The 16,192-nt window shown below is 45.8% G+C and overlaps 1 protein-coding gene across 4 annotated transcripts in view; it reads right to left on the bottom strand.

Moving 5' to 3' along the window:
• The window catches only part of PLCH1 (phospholipase C eta 1), a 146,096-nt gene that overhangs the window by 94,980 nt on the left and 34,924 nt on the right, over nucleotides 1–16,192 (bottom strand). Inside the window, exon 1 of one of the 4 annotated variants that reach the window (XM_060274459.1) lies at nucleotides 14,833–15,785. The exons of 2 other annotated variants lie outside the window; for them this stretch is intronic. In XM_060274459.1, coding sequence (XP_060130442.1) covers nucleotides 14,833–14,875 — 43 coding nt within the window. In that variant the 5' untranslated portion in view covers nucleotides 14,876–15,785. Of the gene's footprint in view, nucleotides 1–2,477; nucleotides 6,323–14,832; nucleotides 15,786–16,192 lie in introns of those variants that run through there. One more of the 4 variants, XM_060274460.1, reaches the window with a different exon arrangement.

The raw sequence follows: 16,192 nt of genomic DNA, 5'->3' as shown, positions 1-16,192 counted from the left end.
GGGAACAGGAAACATATTTTATTAACAATGCTCGTTTTTATTAACAATGCACTTATATATACGACACCACATTGACTGGCTTCCCCCACGGACTGAAGGGTGCATTGTGGCGACACCGCTGCCTCCCCCCGGGGGCCGTGGAAGGACCCCGTACCCGGCGTCCCCTGCCCCGCACACTCCCGTTCGCCCCACTGGCTCTGCCCCGGAGGCCTGTCAGTGGGGTGGCTGGTGACTTCCCCTCCCTGCCCCTGCCCCCGTCTCTGTCTGCCTGTCTCCCTCGCTCTGTTCCTCCACGGGCGCGGCGAGCAGGGGGAGACCAAGCCCCGCTCACCTTGGCAGCGGTGTTCCGCTCGGTGCAGCCCCAGCCTAGCAGCTGCTTCACTACCTCCACCGCCCAGGCGCCCATCATGGAGGTGGCCATGATCCACCTCCTCCCTCAGGCCTGGCCTTGCCGGCAGTGCGCTTGCGTGGTGGGAGGCGCAGACACACTGGGTCCGGCGGGCCACTTCTCTCCCCGCTGCAGCCCAGCCCAGGCAGGCAGGCACATACCTTCCAAGTTCCAGACTGCAGAATCCGGGACCGGCAGCCATTTGACACTGGAAGTTGCTTTGCCCTTCTATGGGCACCCAAAATGGCCGCCGCCAGCTTCGAAAGTCGCTTGTACGCATGTCAGGAAGTGCGCCGACGCAACTTCCGGTGTCGCTCCGCCCATCTATGGGCACCAACATGGCCGCCACCAACACCGGAAGTCACGTCTATGCACTTCCGGACATGCGTAGATGCGACTTTTGAAGATGGCAGCGGCCATTTTTGGTGCCCATAGAAGGGCAAATCGGAAAGAAAAAAAATGGCCGCCGGCAGGAGGAAATAACTGAGAAAAACAGAGACGAAGTGATACGGGGGACCACCAGGAAAAGGTAAGTAAAAAATGGGTTTTCCCTATATGGGCAGGCGGGCAGGAGGGACGCGGCTGACAATGTTTGGCGCCCCTTCTGCGCCCCTGCTGGGCGAGCGCCGTGGCGCAAGGCACCACTCAGCCTTGCCCTAAAGACAGGCCTGCATCTGGCTGGCCACTATGAGAACAGGATAATAGACTAGCTGGCCTCAGCCAGAAGCTGACATTTTAAGCCACCCCACCCCACCCCACCCGTGCTTTTGCTCCTTTTGCAGTGCCATTTTTGTGAACCACTAGACATCGCAACCTTGACGGTTGTGATGAGACTGTGAAGGCGAGGGAATTTTCTGACTCAAAGCCACATTGGTAGTAAGCCTCTCTTTTTTTATCAAGCACGGAAGAAAAAAGAAGCAACCACTTAACTCTAAATGTGGCTAATTGCCCAAAACTAATTGCAAATATTCCTGCCACTTCATTATACCACGCAGAACATAAGTTTTATTAATCAAACATGCCTAATGAGTTTACGCAGCTTAATCATCACTATTACGAGGGGGAACAGCTTTTCGACAGAAAGCCCTTGTACCACTGAAAGAAAAGTGTGAAGAGTTGACGTTTCAATCTGGTCCAGGATTCTAAAAGCCTAAGGCAAGGGCAAACAATATGTCAGTTCTGCAGACGCCCTTCGCCTACAGATTCCACCATCCCTGGCCCATCCACAGTGACCTTGCTGGCTGGAGCTAATTCATTTATGATTTTTTAATTTTCCATATTTATAGGCTGCCTTTCAGGACTGTCCTCCCAAGGCAGATCTCAATCATAGAATCATAGAATTTTAGAATTGGAAAGGACCCCAGGAGTCATCTAGTCGAACCCTCTGCAATCTCAGCTAAAGCGTCCATGACAGATGGCCACATTAAAAATAGTTAACAACTGGTAACATTACAAATCACAAAAAAATATAAACATCTGAGACACTATATAACTCATATAAAAATCATCACAGCAGCAGGAAGAACCAGCAACAAGATGACTAAAATAATACAAGTGGAAAAACAGAGAGCATAAAGAGCACACTTAAAAACCACCAGGAGAAAAGTACCAACACAAAAGCAGTTTGGATTTCTTTTTAAGCTTAAAAGTCATTGCACAGCCTTATGTATTGACCTAAGGAGGGCTTGTCATGGGGTCACCACAAAATAGGCCCTGTCTCTAGTGCCTGCCATTCTAATACTGACTAGAGTTGATTCAGCAACTTCCAGGCTGCTGTGCTGTCTGTGGATGATGGGAATTGTAGTCTGAAACATCTGGAGGTGTGCCAAGTTAGGGAAGGCTGCTATGAGCATTTGCTTTTTCTGATAATATACTCTTTCGCTTTAGAGATAAAGCTGGTCAGAAAATCTTTAAAACTGCAAAGAACAAAAGCCTCCTTTGCAAAGCAAAAACAGTCTATGGTGCAGATTAATTCACAGAATCCAGACCACAACAGTGCCATCGTAACAGATATGGCATACACCTGTGAAAGAGGCTTGCAATTAAATTCAGATGAATCCAGAAATCAGTACGTCGAAAAGGGTCTTACCTTTAATCATGTGCAGATATTGTTAGTCTAGAGGACTGCTATCGAACACCACATAACTTCCTGCTATGGTTCTTCTCAATGAGGAACAAGCAATCGCTCTCCTTCTTCAATGGCCAATTACACTTCAGAGCAGCTAGACTAGAATGCTGGAAGGCAGGAGCAGACTTGCTTACCGAACCATTGGGCAGAACAGAGCCACACATTCTCCTTAATATCTCCAGAACAACAAAGACTCAAATTTTATGCTTTTTTTTGCTTTTTTTAAAAAACAACCTAAGAATTCTATCTACAAAAATTCGCAATGATTTGGTGGTTAAACCACAGTGCCACCCATGGCCCTTTTTCACGAGGGGGGACAGTGGTTTGTGTGAGCCTGTACCAGCCAGGAGGCAAGAATCAGAGGCAGGGGAAGCTTCAGAGCTGGGGGAAGAGGAGGAAAGGGCAGGCCAGGGAAGTGAAAGGCCAGGTGCTTCCCCACCCTCTCCTGCACCACTGGCTCCCAGAACCAGGAGAGACCTGAAGAGGGAAGAGCAGAGGCCGTTTCCATGCAAGGCGTAGTCTCCGACTACATGTGTGCAGGCCATTGGGGAAAGCACTTTGCAACTGCTCCATAGAGCGCTGATCTGGAAATAGCTGCCTAGACTCCAGATTGGAGTGTGGGTGTGGGTGTGTGGGTGTCTCCAGAGTTGTAGAAGTGATTGTGATATCTTTGACAATAAAAAGTTAACTCTATGCTGTGTGCATTCTTTTGACTGGGAAGCACCTTGACAACACACTATTTGTTCAAGTCCAGCCTACCCCAAACTGGTGCCCTCCGGGTGTTTTAGACTACAATTCCCAACACCCCTGGACATTGGCCGTGCTGGGCAGAGTCTTACAGTGCTTGTGGTCCATAACATCTGGAGGGAAGGCTGATCTAGTCCAATATTGCCTACTCTGACCGGCAACAGCTCTCTAGGGTTTGGGGACAAGGGTTGCTTCCATCACTTGCTACCTGATCCTTTTCAACTGGGGGTGCCAGGGATTGAACTCGGAACCTTTACAGGCAGCACTGATACTATGGTCCTTCCCTCAGTGGGTGTTCACGTAAATTGCTGGTAAGTTGATTGTCTGACTGTCTTCACAAGCTGAATTTGGACATGGGGCTTATTGCATTAGTTTTAGTGGTTCTAATGCTAACACATCTGTCCAGATTCCTAACGTTCCTTTTATACTGCAGTGCCTGTTGCGTTGTGGCTTTCTGATCGACACAGCGCCACGTTGCACTAAAATTTAACAGTGGGAAAGAGCTGTATGCTGTGATACTGTCCTAAAATGTCATCCCATGAAACTGCAACGCGGTGCTCCTGTGGTTTTCTGAGTTAACGGGGTTGCAAACAAATCTTTCCTGGAAAACAATGCTAAACTTCTGCCAGGTTCCACTGGAATTCCAGAAGTGGTTTTTTATGTTGTGTGAAAGATCACACAAAACGCAGAAATTAACAAGTGAGGAAATGTCAGGAAAGCAGAATAAAGAGCTGTGCATGGGAGCAGCTTTTCTGCTGCGAGAGCCGGTGCTGCAGGGGAGCCTGCAAGGATGAAGCAAAACATGAGTACAGTGGTACCTCGGGTTACGAACACGATCCGTTCCAGGACGTAGTTCGTAACCCGAAATGGTCGTAACCCAAAGCGCCATTTTGCGCATGCGCAGCGAAAATACTTCCGGGTTTGCGGAGTTCGTAACCCGAGGTATGACTGTATAGGGCAAATTGTATGAGTGCTCCACACTTAGTCAATTTCCTCCCTCATAGTGATGAACGAATAGGAAGGGAACACACAACAGATTCTGCCCATGTGGCTCCAGAAGTCATGCACCTACAGGATCACACCCTAGGAAATACTCTCAGGGTCCTTCTCCGTATGCATGCAAAACAAGTCAGGGTATCATCCTGCAATTTTGGAAGAAGTGTGGTAAAACAATCATCTTCATCCACCCCAGGGTGAAACCTTCTCCAGAGGTCAAGAAAAGGAGAGTAATTTGTTATTAAGCAATCAATGTTGGACATCAAAAGATCCTCCTGCTGAGCCTTGCTAATAAAAAAAAATACATTAATCACTCTCTACCTCTTCAGAGCAAATGCTCCTCCTACATAGCGGCAAGGGGCTGTCGACCTCCAAGAAGGGTTAATTTGTGAAATAACTATCTCAGCCACCGGAGCAGATAAAAAGCACCTTCTGATTTCATGTCTGATTATGCCCAGGGGAACACTATGAAAACTCCCAGATCCATAGCAGAAAATAATTTTTTTTCCATCTTGAATACATTCTCTTCTGCTCTGCCTCCCTCCCAAAGTGATTTAGATCTAACTTCAGCAGCCAAAGGCACTGGATTTTCCTGCACCAACCTCTGCCGTTCCATCCAAGCAAACTCAAGAGCGCACAGGATTTTGGTCTATAAAGGCAGCTCTCAGGCACAGATTCCCCATGCAGGAATCTTGAAGGGCAAAATATAAAAAAGGAGATATATCTACTTGCCTGATAGGTTCGGCTCTGGATACTGGCTCAGGTACTAAAAGTCTCTCTAGGTCTCTCTCAGCGCACACTGTTCCACTTCCAGCTCATGCAGGGTCTGAGAGAGCCACTGTGTAAGCAGGAAACCCAGCCAGAGTGATGCAAGTTACTAGGGAAAGCTGCAGATTTTTGCATATATTATGGCGATCCCTTTCACCCTCTTGTAAGAAGGCGCAAATGTCTTGCGATCCCATCCATTCACTTGCATGTGAAGATTCAAGTTCACTTTTCTGTAAGATGCAGAGCCCCTGTCTTCAGCAAGTACATGCTTTAATTATACATCTCTATAGCCTACCCTGTCCCAATAAAGTTACCCCAAAGCACTCTGTGAATCAAGCTGCAGTTCCCAGGAGTGACACAGTGGTGAATTCTCCTTCTCATGCTGTTTCGGTACCATAATGGAGAATCAACGTATGAAGGGTGGAATTACATGGAAAGAGTTACAGAAGTGGCATCCCTCCATACCAGTCTCTGAAGTCTTCCTGTCCCTATCATGAGGTTCCTTCTATTCCTAGGTTACTAGATTAAGTGGAAAGATGCCACAGGGGAGGAAACAACTTCCCCTGCTGCTTCCAGTAAGTGTGAATGAAGCTGAACACATCCCCGCCCTATCAACACCACCACTGTGTATATGTAAACAGAGACAAATTTGACACTAATGAAGCCATGCTGATGTGAATAGCTGGGGGGGAGGGAGCCATGAACCCTCCAATAGTGTTTGAAATCAGCCAGGCACATTTTGCAGGTGGCTTTCAACCACTTGTGGCCAAGTGAAGATGCCTGGGCACCAGAATGGCACCTGACATCTCCACCATCGGGAAATCCTTGGATCTGAAATGTTTTCATACACTAATACCCCATCCTGTAGAATTCTATCAGTTACATTTTAGCTGCACAATCGGAACTAGCCAGATGTTTGAGAATCAACCAGTCCATCATTTGAAAAATAAGACTTTAGAGCTGTCTTGCCCAAAAATGGCAACTAGACATTCAGTTTGGGCAAGTGCAACCTTTATTTAAGAGCCATTTGGCATCTAGTCTATATATATCTGAGTTTCTAACACTGTTCCCCCCCACACACACACACACAAACTTTTTGCTATGCTCAAAGGCAGGTAATGTGAACCCTGCCTTGATTGGATTCAGCCCACAGTCTCCATCTCTCCCTGCAGATTCGCTCAGTGCCTGAAATTGAAGGCAACCATACCTGAAAAGTTTGCGTGAATCATGAGAGCAGTGTGTTAAGTGCTGCCCATCATCCAGCTCCTTCAAAAGTGGGTGCTGCTGAAGTGGCCTCTCCCTCCTCCTTATAGATACCGGGGGGGGGGCTATGGAAAAATCTTCTTGCTCCAATGGAAGAAGATGCAGCAGCCTTTTAGATAAGCAGATTCATGAGAAGAACATGTAAAGGCAAGACACGCCCTCAAGCAGTCAATTAGCCTGTGACAAGCACAGAAAGCAACTCTTAACAAAAACGATGTGGATTATGGTTGTATGTGAATTCATCAAGCTCAGGCACCCCCAAACTGCGGCCCTCCAGATGTTTTGGCCTACAACTCCCATGATCCCTAGCTAACAGGACCAGTGGTCAGGGATGATGGGAATTGTAGTCCAAAACATCTGGAAGACCGAAGTTTGGGGGTGCCTGATCAAGCTCATTGTCACTGGAGAGGTGATTCCCAAAGATACCCTAATCTAGTCTGCCAATTTCAAATCTCATCAGCCCCACCAAAATGTCCAGCAGTCAGGGATCATGGTAGCTAGAGTCCAAAAATATCTGGAAGGCATCGCATTGGGGAAGGCTGGTATTAATGCATCACTTGCATTTAATCTCATTTTCTTACAAAAATATTTCTTACGCGTACCTGTAGAGTTTTTAAAATATTTCATACTGCCAATGAAAGAAAGAGTGAATTAATGGTTGTTCCCTGGAAGTATGTGTTAGGCAGATTTCAATAGCTCCTTAATTTCCCGGAGCTTGCTTTTCTCCCTCGCTTCCAGGACTCTGGAAATTTGCCTCTCAGCTCTTTTCCACAATCCCAGAATCCCAAAGACAGCCAAAGCAGAAGAAATGACCGTGAGATAGAGAGAAGCCCAACAGGAAGCTCCCATTTCTACCTATTACGTTAGCAAAGCCAAAGTTGTTGTTCTTTATGTACCTCCATCCATGAACGTGGACTTGAGCAAAGAAAGAGAAGGCACATCTCTGCCGCAAGGAGTTTGCAATACTAGAGATTGTTACAAGGGAGACAACAGGGGAGTGAGAGGGGCTAGAGCATGGGGGGGGGAATGGAGACTAATTAGGACTAATCCACACTTAATTTTTGCCCGCACTTTCCAGGCACAGGCCTGCGGTTAAATGCTCTATGTCTGAGCATTTTGTTTTGTTTCTGCCCCAAGCTTTCCCCATGAAAACCCGCTCTTTAAAGCTGAATGCCAGCAAACGTCCATTTGGGTTTTCAACAGTTTGATGTTTGCTCTGATTGAGCTTTAAAGAGCAGGTTTTTGCTGGGAATGCTCTGGAAAGGGGGGGAGAGAAATGTGGTGCTTGGACACAAGGCAATAAATCGCAGACCCTGCCTGGAAAGAGCAGAGGAAGGCTAAGTGCTGATAAGCCCTTAGAGAAGGGTATGAGCACAAGAGGGTAGTGGAGCATAGGAAGCTGTGTTATTCTGAGTCAGACCACTGGTCCATTTAGCTCAGTAATGTAAACACTGATTGGCAGCGGCTCTTTGGGGTTTCAAATGGGGATCTATCCCAGCTCTTCCTGGATACGCCAGGAATTGGATTTAGGATTTTCTGTGTGCAAAGCAGATGCTCTAGCACTGAGTTATGGTCCTTCCCCAAGTACCAAAAGGCTCATAGAAAGTTAAGTACTATTAAAGGGGGTTGTTGAATTACGGGTCTGCTTTTTAAAGTCCGACCTTAAAGGCACAGAGGTGCTCAGAGTTGCAGAATCATTTAAGCACCATTAATAACAGCCTCCAAGACACCAGCCTAGACTTATTGCCAGCCAGAAGGAAGGAATCAGGAGGGGATTGTTACATGGAGAGGTCTTTAAACTCAGGAGGTCTGCCAAACTAGAGGCAAAACGCAGACCATGGGTGAACTAGACTTCCCCTCTCTCCCCACCCCCACCCCCCTAGTGACCTCTTTCCCACTTCTGTCACTGAATGGCCAACCACTACCCTCCAGTGGTGTCTTAAGTGTAAGAATATTAGAATAATAAAACTAGTTTTTCAATGCAAAAGGTGCCAACGCATAACTGCATGGAAATTACATCTTCTGACCTTGAAGTCCTGTCCCTTCATTGTAGACATGCGTTTAACCTGTTTTGGCTTCTCAGGAACAAGGGTGAGGGCACTTTGCACATACTCTGAGGCATTTATTACTTCACTTTTCTCAGGCATTGACATGGTAACTTATTTGTCCTCAACAGATGTTTGTTTTAATTTTGTTTCACTGTACATTGCTTTAGAAAAGGGGTCAGCAAACTTTTTTAGTGGGGGGCCAGTCCACTGTCCCTCAGACCTTGTGGGGGGGCGGACAATATTTTTTTTGGGGGGGTGAACGAATTCCTTTTGTTTGTTGTTTAGTCGTTTAGTCGTGTCCGACTCTTCATGACCCCATGGACCATAGCACGCCAGGCACTCCTGTCTTCCACTGCCTCCCGCAGTTTGGTCACTCATGTTCGTAGCTTCGAGAACACTGTCCAGCCATCTCGTCCTCTGTTGTCCCCTTCTCCTTTCCCAACATCAGGGTCTTTTCCAGGGAGTCTTCTCTTCTCACGAGGTGGCCAAAGTATTGGAGCCTCAAGCTTCACAATCTGTCCTTCCAGTGAGCACTCAGGGCTGATTTCCTTCAGAATGGATAGGTTTGATCTTCTTGCAGTCCATGGGACTCACAAATAACTCAGAGATGCATTATAAATAAAAGGACACATTCTACTCATGTAAAAACACACTGATTCCCAGACCATCCACGGGTCGGATTTAGAAGGCGATTGGGCCGGATCCGGCCCCTGGGCCTTAGTTTGCCTACCCATGCTATAGAAAAATAAGCAGCGCAATATAACCCATGGGGGTGAATCCAAAGTTCTCTGCCTGCTAGCACAAGTGCTCTTGCACTAGGGGTTTCAATGCTGCACAACAGAGGAATCCAACTGTGCTACCAGAAACTTGTTCAACAGATTGCGCAGCCTATTGTGAAATGACGTTACCAGCAGCCTGCTTGCGCATTTATTTTCTGCAACAACATTGCACTGCTGCAAAACACTTTGCCAGCCAACTAGTATGCCATTAAGTGACTTTAACTTAGCGCCACACTGGATACAAACCAAAAGTGATCGTTGACGTTTGCATAGCTCATCTGTGATGCATTGCAAACACTGTTAATCTGCTGGTCATTTGTGTAAGAAAGATTCTGACATCAGGGGTGATTGACAGGTTGGCAGCCCCATGGTTCATGGGGGAGATAAGGATCAGGTGGGACCAGCTCCCTCCCCCTGACATATATGCGTGAATCCATGCTGAATCTTGGCAGAAATTAAGCCTTGCAGCTTTAAATTGTAGGTGATACTGCTTCCAACATAAATGCATTACTGCAGTTTAAAAGAACCGTATACTGTATGGTTTTTTTTCTGGGCAGTATCAGATAGATGCACATTCTTCGAGTTCCATGAGCAGTCAGTACTTAAAGGGCCTCTTTATGCTGGCATTTGCAATGTTTGCACTGCTACACATGCAGTTAAGAGACCAGCAGTGTCATCTCTGCATGGTCCCTATCAGTAAAATCATAGAATTTGCAGGGCAAGCATGCCCAAGCCTTCATTCATTGCCAAAAAAAAAGCATGAGAGAAACACAAGCATTTTGCAGTGATCAGGGGCAGCTTTCCTGGCACAAGCTGAGTTCATGTACTGTATGTCTCTGATGAGGGAGAGAGCTGCGAGCACTCCCTTGTTATCCTAAATGACAATAACTGTGCTGAAAAAAAAATCTTATGGCTTATTGGGCACTCTGGATCACAATCGGTACAGCTGACTGCTCCATCAGGAAATTATCATCCCCTTTTAAGCACTGACCTTTCCTTTGTTTATATCCTGACATTGAAAACCAACTATGTTATGACAGCCTGGGAGGGGAAAAGTTTGTTTCGTTGACAAACCAATAAGTAGTTTTAGTGAATCCTTGCTACATGAGCTATGTGCAGATGTTCTTCCCTACATCTCTCTCCTTCTCTCTGTGTGGAACCATTCTGATGACATTTCTACTGTCTACACACATGATTTCTGCTTCTACAGTGGCCTCGCCACATAAACAGGAATTGTATAACTGGCAAGGGCATTTTTCTGGTGCCCTGTTCATGCGTTGCTCATCTATGTGCCTAGTGCTCTATGCACACATTCAGCAAAACCTCTGGACATCAGGCAAAAGCAGGGCCTGTCGCTCTCACCCAAGTCCCACAAAAACACACACATAAGGATGCTTTAAAGAAGCAATATACACGCATAAGGGAAGAAATCACAGTAAGAGGGGAGCGGGGGGGGGGGGGAGCTAGCAATAAGCACATAGAACAAAAGTTTCAGAAACAGAAACAGCTTCATTAACAAGCTTTCTATTGGTCCCATTGGAATGGCACGTTAGATTGTACTACTTGGAATACAGAAATGTTGTTCGCTCTCAACGTATAAAAACACCCTCTGCCCAACGCAGATGGCAACCACAGTACAAAATCAAGACAGAAGACAAATCTGCAGCAATTTCTTCCCCTCCTTTAAAAAGTAAAGGACCCCTGGATGGCTAAGTCTGGTCATAGTCAAAGGTGACTATGGGGTTGTGACACTCATCTTGCTTTCAGGCTGAGGGATCCGGCGTTTGTCCACAGACAGCTTTCCAGGTCATGTGGCCAGCATGACTAAGCTGCTTCTAGTGCAACAGAACACCGTGACGGAAACCAGAGCGCACGGAAATGCCATTTACCTTCCCGCTGCTGCGGTACCTATTTATCTACTTGCACTGACGTGCTTTCGAACTGCTAGGTTGGCAGGAGCTGGGACAGAGCAATGAGAGCACACCCCGTCACGGGGATTCAAACTGCCGGCCTTCTGATCAGTAAGCCCAAGAGGCTCAGTGGTTTAGACCACATCGCCACCCATGCCCGGGACAGAGCAATGAGAGCTCACCCCGTCACGGGGATTCAAACTGCCGGCCTTCTGATCAGCAAGCCCAAGAGGCTCAGTGGTTTAGACCACAGCACCACCCATGCCCAAACTTTAATTAGAGGCCACTCCTAAGTAGGCAAGTCTGAGCAATCCTCAGGCATGGATTTTTGAGAGCCTGCATGCTACTTTAGATCCTTATTGTGGGTCCCCACAGGCATCAAGAGGACCACTGTGAGAACAGGATGCTGGATTAGATGAGCCATTGGACTGACCCAACAGGCTCTCCTTTAAAGGGATTTCCATAGCCAAGGATGTTTTTAACTTGTCCAAAGTGCTCCATTACTTGGGCTCCATCCAAAACCATCTACAGCAGCATTCAGGTCTTTTTGACTACAATTCCCATTAGCCTCCTTTTTACACAGCTCTGGCAGGCGCTCCAGCCCTGTGATTTATGATGCGGTCAAGACTCATGCAGATTTCTAGGTTCTATATATATGTGGCCGAACAGGCACCGCCAAGGGGGGAACATCGCTTGTTCATCTCACTGCATTAAAAGTATAAAAGCACAGGGGGCAGGTCCGTGGTTGGGCGGATCTCGAGGGATTGAGTGAACATGCCCTAGTCTTTGACAGGCAAACGCTTTCCCGTGGTGAGAACACAGGCTATGTTAATTAGAGACACATAAATCATATTGAAGGTATGTGGATAGGCCCTTAGTTCACAGTTGTCCAAGAGAAAAGTGGCTAAAAGATTACCTGTAAATCAACTGCGACATAAAATGTTTGTCTGAAGCATTTTTATCAGGAGGCACACATTTTTTTAAGCTGCCAAGGTCTGGTACGTGCAAAAAAAGTAACTGCTGAGGCCGAACCAATTAGGTCTCTCTTCCTCCCTCTGCTACTTTAAGGACTTTAGCAAAGCTGCCCTTTACAAAGCTAATCCTTGTCAATTATTAAACTCTTATTCACATATCCATTACCTTATAAAACACTGCGCCTACGGCAGATGGACTGGCAAACTGCCAGTTTCTGCTCCAGCATATGCATGAAATTAATCCCCAAGCTCTGTATACAAAACACAGGAGATCTCCAAAAATATAAACACAGTTCCTGGAACTCTAGATAAACTAAACCCTCTGTGTATTTGGCCTCTGTTCTAAACAGCATGCCAGAAGTGTGACCCGTCAGGAAATGCTACCTCAAATTACTTTCCAAAAAAATCAAAAGGTATTTTCTAGGACAGCTGATTCCCAAACTTGATTTTCCTCCAGGGACGCACTGAAAATTGCTGAAGGTTTTGGCGGACCACTTAATCATTCTTCTGCCTGTTGCAGCAACTGTAATGTGCTGTGCTAGGAGCTGTGCAATTTTGACTTGCACTTTTATTGCTCCTTTTATTTCTTACATTGCATTTTATTGCATTGCAATTCAAATTCTCCAGAATTTTAATTCCCAGTGCTCTTCACCAACACGCTATGGGCCACAGTTTGGGAACCGCATCCTATTTCTTATTTTAATACTTTTTTTATTTCACTGCATTTATATCGCACCCTGAAGCTTTCTTCCCCCCCATTCTTATCTTCACAACAGTCCTATGAGGCTGGCTAGGCTAAGAGATTGTGACTGGGTCAAGGTCACCCAGCAAGCTTCACGGCTGAGCAGGGATTTGAACCCTGGTCTCCAGGTCCTAGTTCAGCACTCCAACCACTACACCACGCTGTCCTAGAGGAGAACTTGACCAGCCACTTTTCTCCTCCATGTGATCATCTTATAATAACATAACACCAGGGCTGTTACAACCTGCAAAAAGAAAAAGAAAAACGAGCCTGCATTTCCTTTCTGGCTACATAGAAGGTAAAACCGCTTCTCTGCAGCTAGCACAGAAACACAGGTGACTTAAGACTCTTAGCAGGCTAGTTTAAAAGAAGATTTTGCATAATTATTCCTGCATTGCAGGGGGCTGGGAACTGAATGACGCTTGGGATCCCTTCCAACTCTACAATGCTATGATTCTTTGAATCTATATATACACCTATTTAAATAAGAGGTGACATTGCATTTCAAGGCCCCTAAATATGATAGGCTCTGCACAAAAATTAAAATGCATATGCCCTGCCTTCAGCCTTGTAGCCTGTAAGATCAAGACAAGGTACATCAGGGTGCAAAAGAAAGGAAAACAGGAGGAGGATCAACAAGGAAAAGCCAGAATGAACTTACGTATATGACTGGGGAAAGAGAGAGGAACTTTCCTCATACAGAGTCAAGATTACTGGGCAGGTTAGCCTAGTGCTCCCTAATCCAATTGGCAGGACTTCTGAAGCAATCTTCTGCAGACCTGGTAAGTCAACTGGATATGCTTGAGATTGTGCCTGTGTTGCACCCACCGACATCCATCGATCACATGTTGCATAAAAGCTGCAGAATTTCCACTAACGGTCAGTTAACAACCACGCACGACATTCTAGTACCGCAAGGAATCCGAACCACTTATCTCCCCACAAGCTGCAGCGAACCTATCATGGTAACACTACAAAGAAAACCTCTGAGGTGAATCACACACACACACACCCCGGCAGCAAGCTGCCTTTTCAAACCCTTCAACCCATCCTGTTTATCTGGAGGAGCACTTGGTAAAAATTGGGCAGGTAGAAGTGCAGGGGAAGGTCAGAGCAGCGGGAAAGTTCTGTTTTCAAGAAGAATCAACAATCCCCCTTTGCATCGAGAGAAGCCAGGCTTCCTGCGGGACCCAGAGCATAATTCTGTTCCCATTACAATCTACTAAATTTAATGGAGAAATGTTGTCTCTTATCGCACTAAAGAAAAACTCCGGTTTTTATAGGTCGAGACTCAATACCTTCTCCCACCGCTAAGGAAGATCGATGCATGTTGTCATGTACGGCAGATTATATTTATGTACGATGCCTTGTGTTTGACAGATTGACCCGATCGTTATAAATATGAAAGCAGCTTGTTTCAACTTTTAAGGCTAAATTAACCCACTTTTCACCATAAGCCATGCCACCCCATGAAAAATGGTTGGTTGAACAATTCATTCAAGAATATATTTGGGCAACAAGAAAGCAACCTTCATTCAAAGATGATGCACAACAGATGATATAATTTTAAAGTGCCAATAAGAAAGCATATGTTTGGAGGGAGGAGAGAGAGAGAACTATCATTTTTTTAGGGTTTACAAATGGGCTGAGTCCAAAGACTCTCTAATAATAATAATAATAATAATAATAAACCCTCAGCTGGAAGAGACACTTCCTCTCTCCCTTGGGCTGCAGCCCCCACTCGTTACCAACCACAGTGACACTTTGCCTGGTACTCTGGTCCTTTGATTCTCTGGAGAGGCTTTTCAGAGAAAGAAAATTGGTGACTCCTCCATGCATGAACAGAAGTGACTTTTACCTGCACATGAAGATGTTCTGAATCAATCCTACATCAAATAAAAGGAAGTGTAGAGAAACAGGCTTAAAATATTCCATCATACTGACAGTCATCTCGCTACAACCAGCTTCCCAAACACATAGAAATGGTAATTTAACAGTCACTGAAATGAAATGCACCTTAAAATCCAAAAGAGACTGAACATCATGCCTTTCTGCCAAAGAGTTATAGGAATGTGAATGGCATCCTTACCTTTCTCTGGGCTTAAATTTTTATATACTTCGAGGTCTGCCATTAAATCTGTTATTGTTATACATTATTGGCAGGCAGAGTAGAAAGTCTCCTTGAAGCAGAAGCCCAAATTCATTCACATCTCCAGGGGTAGAATATTTGCAACACAATTCTTAGAAGTATCCATGAACTTTGTCAGTCCTGTCCATTACGAAACAAGTTGAAGTCTATGTTATCCGCAGCATGGATATGGGAAGATTAGCAGTCGCAGAATCATAGGACCGTAGAGTTGGAATCATTTTTTAAAAATCCAAAAGGGGATCCTGGATAACTTTGCTCCAAACTGGAAGGTAGGGAGGGAAAGAAGAAGAAAAAATCCCCAGGCAGAGAGGAAGCCTGGAAGGCTCTGCTCTGTGCAGCTGCTGTTGTAGAAATGCAGGACCACTTTGGGTATGAGAGATGCATGCACAGCGAAATGATTCAAAACCTCAAGGCACAAACTGTGCAGAGAGCACTGTGAGAAGCAGGTCTCTCAAACGTCATGGAGGAAATCCTTCGCACCTTGGGAAAGAGAACCCACCCCCACTTTTGGGTTTTAAAATCAGAGGAGTGACGCAAGCTGAAGGCTGAATAAAATAAAGCAGAATACCACCTAAAAAAATAAATCTCTAGCTGAGAGAATTTGTGAAGTGGAAGGAAGCAGACAGAGACAGCACAATGAGCTTCTCCAAGACTTTCTTTAACAAAGAAAGGGCTTGCAAATTATTTTTAATTGGACTGTACTCCCACTTTGCTTTGAACTTAAATAAATCAAAACTGCAAGCATATAATTAGGTTCAGCATCCTTTTTTGCCTAAATGAGTCTACGAACCCTGAACACGGCAGACTGAAATTCTACAGATATCCCTTTCTGTGTGGGCAATGGGGAGGTGTGTACCTGTTGAATTTCTGCCTGCCATTCATTTTATTATTTTTATACCCCACCTTTCCCCCCAAAGAGCTCTAGGTGGCACACATGAATTTCCCTCTCCCCATTTTATCCTGATAGCAACCTGCATAGGTTAGGCTGAGAGGCAGTGAGTGGCCCAAGGTCACCCTTCATGGCTGAGTGGGGGCTAGAACCCTGGTCTCCCAGGTCTTAGGCAAAAACTCTTAACAACTGTACCATCCTGGTTCTTCATCAGCCATGCAGTTAATAAAGGCACAGAACCACCGGCATTGTTTGAGCGCTCATGACTTCCGAAACACACTGGTCTCCCTGCTAAGGGGCCAAGGCTTAGCTTCTGGCACCTTCAGTTAAATATATCTCTGGTGCTAGGAGTCACTGCCAGAGGAGGCTGCAGTAGTTGGTCCACTGGTTTGCCTCAGTGTAAAACTGCTC

This window comes from Zootoca vivipara, chromosome 5 (genome assembly GCF_963506605.1).
Source record: "Zootoca vivipara chromosome 5, rZooViv1.1, whole genome shotgun sequence".
NCBI lineage: Eukaryota > Metazoa > Chordata > Lepidosauria > Squamata > Lacertidae > Zootoca > Zootoca vivipara.
This window is presented reverse-complemented; position numbering and strand designations above follow the sequence as displayed.